The 8,683-nt window shown below is 45.7% G+C and overlaps 1 protein-coding gene across 1 annotated transcript in view; it reads left to right on the top strand.

Annotated features, from left to right (window-relative positions):
• Window positions 1-5,387: 5,387 nt before the first annotated feature.
• The window catches only part of LOC104410319 (ficolin-2-like), a gene marked incomplete at its 5' end in the record, with an annotated part of 9,732 nt that continues 6,436 nt past the window's right edge, over window positions 5,388-8,683 (top strand). Inside the window, 5 exon segments of the mRNA XM_010020452.1 lie at window positions 5,388-5,476; window positions 5,478-5,572; window positions 5,574-5,656; window positions 6,463-6,576; window positions 8,448-8,501. Of these exon segments, the coding sequence (XP_010018754.1) occupies window positions 5,388-5,476; window positions 5,478-5,572; window positions 5,574-5,656; window positions 6,463-6,576; window positions 8,448-8,501 (435 nt within the window).

An 8,683-nucleotide genomic window follows, 5' to 3' on the forward strand; every position in this document is an offset into this window, starting at 1 on the left:
ATTTTTATATAATATTTATATGATATATTTATGTGATATAATGTTTATAGTCTTGAGGACTCACCTACTCTCCCCTCTGCTTTATTTTGCTTATTTTTACCAGTTGGTTTTAAAATACCTTAATATTGCAGTTTGTACATATTGAACTCTCCATTTTAACTGCTTTATGCTCAAATAATCCTTTTTCTCAAATAATCAGAAATCTAACAGCACCCAGGCAGGTGGTGACAACATGAAGCTCATGGGAAGAACTCGGGATTGGGAAATACATTAAAGCTGAAACAGAAACATTCATTATGCTTTTATGTAACTGCGGGTTTGGTTTTTGTTGCAATTGATTGAATAGTCTGTCTCTGCTATTTATGGCAATAAATCCAGGTGGATTTTTAATTGAGAAGACAGGCTGTTAAAACAAGGAAGGTAGGAGATAATGTATTTTTGCATTGGTTTTGATGAGCTCCCAGAAAATAAGAAATAAGAAGGCGTTCTCCTCCTTCTAGAAGGAAGCCAGAAAGTGGCTCTAGAGAGCTGAAGTCCTGGTCTCAGCTGGCAAAGTAGATGTCATAGTCTCTGTCTGCTGTCTCTGCCTAAAATAAGCCAAATAGACTGAAGTATGCTAGCAGTGGGATAGCAAGGGATTTTGCAGGGATCATCAGACAAGGGACTTGAGAGCAGATTAAAACCTTGCACCCTAAGCTCAAAGCAGAGGCAGTTCACTGAAGACCTGGATGGACCCAGTTTGCAAGGCCTTTGGGTGAGTTGGGGCTATGCTAAAGTTTGAGGAAAATGCTGCTTTAGAAAAGACATGTACATCTGGCTTGCTAGTAAAATTGGGTGTTACTGCTTAGGATCCTTATGTATGAGAAGGAGAATCCCAGCACAGAGGAACTGAGCCTGAGAGGTGAGTATTTGGTTTTGGAGAGGGGTGTGTGTGTGTCTCAGTTTATGACATGCCACTGTTAGAGAACCATGCTCGCAGGACCCTTCAGACCACATCTTTCATACCGCAGTGCAGCTGGAGTGCACCCGTCTTGAGATGGGTGGGTAGATCTGGAAAAGAAGGTGTAAGCTACTGTATTTTGACATACCTTTTCTACCTTGAAGCATCCCTGGGAAAGAGCATGCTGAATTTCAGTAATCTGTTGTTTGAAACTTAACATGTTCTGAAGTTCCCTACAAAATGGCAGTTCTGAGGGGTGAAAAAAAAAGGTTTTGCAAATAGAACATCATGTTTCCAAAATCACGTTTGTTCTCTGGTGGAATTTGAAGAACTTCGCCAGAGCTGTTCAGCCCTGGATGCACTGCAGAGGTGATGACATTCATGAGAAGCCCGTAGCATGCTCTTCCAGGCTGGCTCTCCCAGAGCTCTCAGACTTGCCCAGCATAATAATATTCACAGTATTAAGTCACAGTTGCCACACGCTGTTTGTATTCAGCAGCTCGTGATTAATTCAAGTTATTACTGGTGTTGCAAGGAATCTTGACTGCCATGGATGGTGCACGTGGATAGGGCTCCCCAGAGCTGCAACATGAATACTTGTGTGTTCCCGTTCACCCTTTACAGCAGTTCACTAGGGTAAACCATCACAGAACAGCCAAGGACTGAGTGGAACCCCACTTGTTACTTAATGGAAGTTCCTTCATGTCCCAGTACATTTTCTGATTATTGATGAATTCATATTTTGCAGCACTGAAAAACTATTTATATCCACTATTTGTACAGAAAGTCTCCAGCCGCCACTGCAGGTCTGGAATCAGAATACTGGGACTGGCGACTGGATCCCAGTGTTGGGGCGTGAGGTGGCATTAAAATACCCCACTGGAGAGGAAAGAAGCAAATATTACTATGCAGCAGTCACTAAAAAAATGGGACATTTGAGGCCTGAATGGAAGTAATAGAAGTATATGCAAAACCTTCCCCAAGAACCAAATAATTGACTTCATGAAGGTATAACTTCCAGTTGTGTGACGTCTGTCTGGTCTAACAACAGGCAAATAGTTGGAAAAATCATTCTGCCATTTAGCCTTTGCTGTCCTTGCCCTTTTGGTGTGCATACCCTCATCAGATGCACCTGCAGTAAAAGCCTACTTTGCCTCTTCCCTGAGCACATTGCTTATCCAACCAGTTGTGCCAGAGCAACGAGTGCCACCTATGTCTCCACTGCTCTGTACACAGGAAAATAAATATTAGCAAAGAAAAGGGGCTTAGGTACTCCTTAGGATTCATTTGAGCAGGGAGGGTGAAGAGCAGCTTCTGCTGACCCTGTAAATCACCTCTGCTTTTTCTTCCCTTCCTCTCATCATGAACAGCTGCCAGCCTTTCACAGATCAGAAGAGGTGTTACTGGAGATTATAAAATACGTTAAAAATTGAATGAAGCAGGAAATATCTTGTTGAAACAGAGGCTGATGGAGAGGTTGGTAGGAAAGAAACCACTAAACTGAAATCCTTTTTGGGTTGGCTGTCTCAATATATTACCATAAGGAGAGTTAAGCACAGGCTCCCCCGCACCAACTCCTAGAGGAAACCAAGCAAATCCAAACCAAAGCTTCAGCAAGGGCATGCAGCTGGTGTGCAATAACTGATAGAGACCTGTCCTAATTGAAATCAGGAAGCTACTGTGCCACAAATGAGTGTGTAGAAATGTGGGGAAGAAGCCCCTAAATGCAAGTTCAAAGTGAGTGCTCTGTTCATGAATTGCTGCACTGCCTGGCTGCCCAGTACTGAGACATGTTACAGCCAGCACCAACTATGCGAAAGGTTGGCTTTCCTCTGGCCAGCAGAAAGGGTCTGTGGGCACCAGCAAAGGCCGGTGAAACCAGCAAAGGCCGGTGAAACCAGCAGCCTGACCTCCTTACAGCCAGGAGTTTCCACTGAAGCTGCAGAGAGTGAAACCTTGTTCAGCAGCACAGCATGTGAAACACAAGGGGTGAGTGGGGGAAGTCTCATCCCTTTGCTTCCCTGCATTTCCCCTGCTTGGTGAGGTCAGCTAGCCTTAGAAAATCTACTAGTTACCTGTGTCTTTTTGAAGCCTCAGGAACTCATTTGAACTGGTTTTGTAGTAAGGAAAAGGGAAATGTGCAGCGGGGCTCTTAGTACTGAAGAGCTCAGGCACTCAGAGGTGCCATATGTTCACAAAACCTAGAATTAGGAAGGGGGAACTAAGAGACATCTTTTGAAAGAACGACCTTAGCTTGTGCAAATGCCCCCAACATAGACACTAAGACTGGTTATAGACTGAAGAACGTCTGCTTTGGAAATATAAATGTTCACTAAAAAAATCCCTGAAAACTCAGTTATTCACACATAGTGAAGAATTATAAATAGCGCAGGCCACAAAAGGCAAAGCCAGAACATCTTTCCTTGTTACTTTGGATGATAACCCACCGTTGCAGGTTGACATCACTCCTTTCCCAGCAAGGCAAGTCTCCAAACCACATGGAAGCTCCCCTTGAGCACCTACAATAATGCCAACTCTCAAGCAAGCTCTTATTTCACATCGGTTAGTCAGATCTGTCGGAGTTTACCTCCCAGCTCCCCCGTGCCAGCTGTCTGCCCCTCTTGTAGCTTTACGAGTTGCATGGCAACGTCCTTAAGTCAGCACAGAGCAGAGGAATGCAATGACTGGGCTTGCTTCTTGGTTTAGGTACTTACAGCTTTTGCAGCTTTCCCCATCCTCCCTGCGCAGCTCTAGCCTCCTGGTGGCAGCAAAGCCCCTGGACACCACCAGGAGCTAGGATTTCACCTAGAACTTTGCATTAATAATTTCTAAATCATCTGTAGCACACAGTATGATGCTCCCATGTGAACTTTTTGAAGCTCTTCTGTCATCTTGCCTTCTGCTTTGCTAAGCTTAATTTCTTGGGGATTTGCACATCAGTCCAATTCTGGGGACTTTGCTCTTGCATTTATGTCTCTAGAGGTGAAGTGACAGGCCACAGTATCCAGAGGTGCTCCCCATTCACCAAGTGTGCTGAAAATCCTTGTTTTCTCATCCCCAAAATGATCCTGGACTTTCAAGACTCACAGGGGAAATTTCCCAGGTCTCACAGGAGAATCTACAGAGAAAAAAGAACTGCTGATGATGTAAGTGATCAGCCCTCTGGAATCTTCACTGGGTCATGGGATGAGGAAAAACAAATAAGGACATATTGATCACTGGGCCGATTTAAAAATCTGCCCTCAGGGGCCTGACGTACTTTGGACTAAGCTCATTTACTGGCAGTTTCTCCCCCTGCTCCCTGCATCCACAAGGACACTGCTACTTTCCTCAGATGGAAGTGGGGTGGCATCTCCAGGTGTCTCCCAGGCTGGATGGGGCCACAGCTGATAACACCTAACAGGATGCATCAGAGTGAGCAGATATATCACAGGTGCCTACACAACATGTGTTCTCAGCCCAACCCAGACCTTGCCACCCAGCTAATGCAGTAAGCAGAAAGAGCAGGACAAACCCATTCTTACTACTGTTTCTGGCAGGAAAGATGTAGCGACTATGACAATGTGGTAATCCATAAGGCCATTGCTTTTTGGAGTGATATATCATGTGAAACACCTGAGGACAGCAGCTTTTGCCTCCAGAGAGTTAAAACAAGCTATTGCAACCTTTTCCAGGCACACAGCACAGGATATAAGGCACGGGACAGGAGAAGGCTTCTCAGGCTAGGGGCTGGCTCTTCTTCCTCTCCACCTGCCCCATGGGGTAGACATGAGCCCATGTCTCTGAACTAACTTGCAACAGTAAGGAGGATGAAAATGTTCATTCTGCCCGCTTCTCAAATTCATATACTTTACAGACTCTGTGCCTGAAGGTAGCATGGAGGTCAAACTCAGTGAGGCAGTTTGGACCATTTGTTCTGCCACAAGTGAGCAGAGCACAAGGCATATAGCAAGGCAAAACCGAAATCCTGATCACTATTACAATGAACAGGGACTGCAGAAAAAGAAAAACGGGGGAGGGGGGGGAATCAAGCAGGTTCTGCCCACCTAACCTTGCCTGGATAACCAGTGTTTTAACTCCGTATCAGTCATGGATCATGTATAAATTGAAACATCGGCTTGAAGGGCTGTGAAGTGATGCTGGGATGCCAAGCAGCATGAGCTAAGGCTGTGCAGCTTCTTTCTGCCAGTGGCCTCAGCTGACCTTGGGCTTTTTGGCTCTCAGTGCCTTGGTTTCCCCATCTACACACTAAGCTATGCTTTTTATAAAAAGTCATTTGTAGCAGGCAGGATGATGGAAAATGCTTGTACTTAGCTAAACCTACGATTTTGCTGGTTCATTTCCTCTAGAAATACAATATGGGAGGGAAAAGCGTCCAAAATTTGCAGAGGACAGAGGCAAGGCAGGCTGGGGCAGCCAGACAAGAACTTTCCCATCAGACTTGTAGGAAGTGGCTTGTTTGGGAAACACCTTGAGACCCAGCTAGAATCCCAGACCCGAGAGCAGGCATTGGGCAAGCGCAGAGTTGGAGCTTACACTGGGGTTTTTTGTTAGATATAAAAGGCTTAGACGGATCAATGCTAACCACAGCGCCTGGGATGTGGATGAGGGGAGCTGTGCAGAGAGCAGAGCCTGCTATGGGATGGGAAGCCCAAATCTTCCTGGCACTGCTCAGCCTAATAGCGACTATTTGTGATGCCCAGGACACCTGCCCAGGTGAGTCAGACACAAATCCTACTGCCATCCCACTAGAGACAGCCTGCTTCAGCTTCCCCCCATAACACAAGGAGATTGGGAGAGGGTGGAGGGATGTGATTATTTGCCTTCTGTGCTTTTCTTAATTCAGCTGTAAGTCAGAGGAGGGTAAGGGGGGGCCTGACATCTCAGCAGCCACTTTACAAAACTGCTGGTTCCAACCAAAGATGTGCCATCCTCCTCAACTTACCAGTAGCATCTCCAGGAACAGGCTGTCCCAGTTGAGGTTTTCCATCCTGGTGAAGGGGTTTTTGTTCATGGCGCCTTGGCCCAGTTACTAAAGGATGCAGTGTAATACAAAGAATTGGTCAAGTGCTTGCTGGGTGCCAGGAACCCTGGCAGCTTGGGGATGCTGCACAAAGCTTTTTTCTATATTCCTTGGGAAGGCGATTGGGGTGATTTCAAACTGATCTGCTGTCAGGAAATCTGTCCTTACTGTCCACAGATCCGTCAGTGTCACTTACTCTGCTGTCAATACTCCCTCAGGGCACCTCTCGGGTTTTGTTTTATTGAGCTACAGTGTATTTGTCATGCATACAATGTCATATATAACAGCTTCCTCTCCTACTGAACTCCCCTGAAGCCAGAGAGATTCATTGTGTCACTCTTGTAATATGTGATGTCTCATCCATTGATCCACACACCTCCAAACTCCCACCTTCATTTCTTTTGCTTGTACTGTTTCTCAACTTCAGAGGGTTCAGTTTCCTCTCCAAGACATTTCAGAGCCCTAATAATCTCCACAAAGACTGTCTTAATTTCCTCAGAGGTTAGAATAGTGGGACTCGGTGATGGTGACCAGCTTGCCATTCTCCAAGGATGCCCAGGAAACCCAGGTGCCTCTGGTCCAAAAGGAGAACCAGGTCTCCCAGGAACAAAAGGTGAGACCCCCAAAAGCCAGCAATCAACACTGTAAGATGAGGTGGCTTTGTTGCTTTGGGTAGGGGAAGCTGATGCTGGAGCAGTGGCTGGCCTGGCACTGGCTTCTGCAACTGGAGAGTCAGAGTGGAAAACACTATGTCTAGAGATGGGCTGGTATACATGGAGTCACCTTTTTCCCCTCCATCCTGTCACAAGTCTGAAGTGGTCCTGGGGTGTGAAGTGCCACAACTTATTTGTTTCTTCTACAGTAAAAACATCTGTTTATTCTCTGAGTCTTTATTGAACTGTTGGTTGGGAGGGAAGCTGCACTGCTCCTGCATGTTTACCAGGGAACAGCTGGGGAAGTGTGCAGGCACCCCTTACCCCGGAAAGCAAGGGAGATGGGAGTCCTTAGGGGTTTCATAGCCAACTCACGGAGAAGGTGAACCACATTAGCAGGGGGAAGAGATCCACCGCAGCAAAATTGGTGGACTAGCTCCAGGATACACAAAGGTGTGGAATAATTATTGAATATATCTAAAAGTATAGCATTGTTCACACATAAAGGAAAAAACGGACTTTCAGGGTAAGATGCAGCTGCACCTGGTATGCCAGGAATTTACTCCACAGCGGTTCCCGTAGCAACATTGCTTGATGGAGAATGGGGCGGAGTGGAGATTCTGCAGCCAAGCTCTGTCCCAATACCAGCAGAGATGGGAACTAGGTGGTACTTGAAACTGATAAGCTGCCTGCTTGCTGCCCTGAGCCAACAGTCTGTCATCTTTTGACAAAATGCTGTCCTTTTGTGAACTTTGCTTCATTATAATGCATTTTAATACAAAAACACACCTCCATCTCCAATGCTACCCGCCTCCAAAGTGAGACCACCCCTCACTGAGCATGCTCTTTAAATTTCTTGTGCTATATACCTTTAAAAGCGAAGCAAGAGAATTTTACACCAATAATAATAAAGGTATGTATGACTAGAGTCACTCAAGCTCCACCTTAGAAGTGAAAAATAGTATAAAAGTGACCCAAGAAGTGGGGGCATTAGGGAAGACACCATCGTGGACAAGTCAAGGAAAATTCCATCAACGGATCACCCCCGACTCCTGGGACCAGTCAATGGGCTGGACCTTTCTTCCCCCCCATAGGGACGCCTGTGGATAAGACTTGCACTGTATTCAGTGCTTCCCTGGGAAAATTAGGAACCTCTATATAGAGTTACTTTTGTTATTTTTATACTTTAAAGCCTGGCTGTGTTATTCATAACTTTGTCGCGCGTTTGTATATTTTACTATTTGCACGTGCCTTTGCAGACAGTGTATTTATCACCGGCAATCCACAAGAACCTGTATCTGTTGCTTTAATAAACTGCACTGTTTAAGTAGCTAGTCGTAAATCTCTCATTGAACGCGACCAGATCCTTCGGTGTGGCCGTGTTAGTTCGTGAGCACGATTAGACTGAAGGTGCAGTGCACTATTAGTGCATCCGGAATCGTGATTATTCAGTATATTGAATGCGACCGGACTGATAGTGGTAAATTGGATATCACTCAGAATTTAAGCCTAGCCGCACCCAGCCCCTCTGATATCTGAGGACCAGCTGGAATGCAAGGGGGTTTATTTTCTGCCAAATTCCCTTACCTCTGAACGCAACAAAAGGTCATAGGAATTCCTATGTGAACTGCAAATTAGGATTTGCAATGGCAGTACCAGTGTAGTGTAGCTTCAGCAGAAGGAGTAAAATATGTTGCAGAATTGAATCTAATTAACAAAACCCAGCTTCCTCGTACCTGCGAAAGCCAAGGCCCAGCTGCCTGGGCTTCTGTATCACCTCCCCTCTGGTCAGTTTGCTATGTGCATGTACAAACTGAGTCTTTCCTTGCAGGAGAAAGGGGAGCCCAGGGACTCCCTGGGAAAGCAGGACCACCTGGTGTAAAAGGTAATGTGCAACATATTCAGGTCTAATCCATAGATCTACCCAAGTTCAGCACATACTGGGACACAGAGTCTACAGAGGTGAATTGTAGAGCTGGTCATAGTCCAAGAAAGAGCCCTGAAGTATTGTAAGTAAAGCAGAATTTGGGGGTACGGATCTTGCATGGGGTGAGTCCTAGAAAGAGT

This window comes from Nestor notabilis, unplaced genomic scaffold, assembly GCF_000696875.1.
Source record: "Nestor notabilis isolate BGI_N333 unplaced genomic scaffold, ASM69687v1 scaffold7448, whole genome shotgun sequence".
Classification (NCBI taxonomy): Eukaryota; Metazoa; Chordata; class Aves; order Psittaciformes; family Psittacidae; genus Nestor; species Nestor notabilis.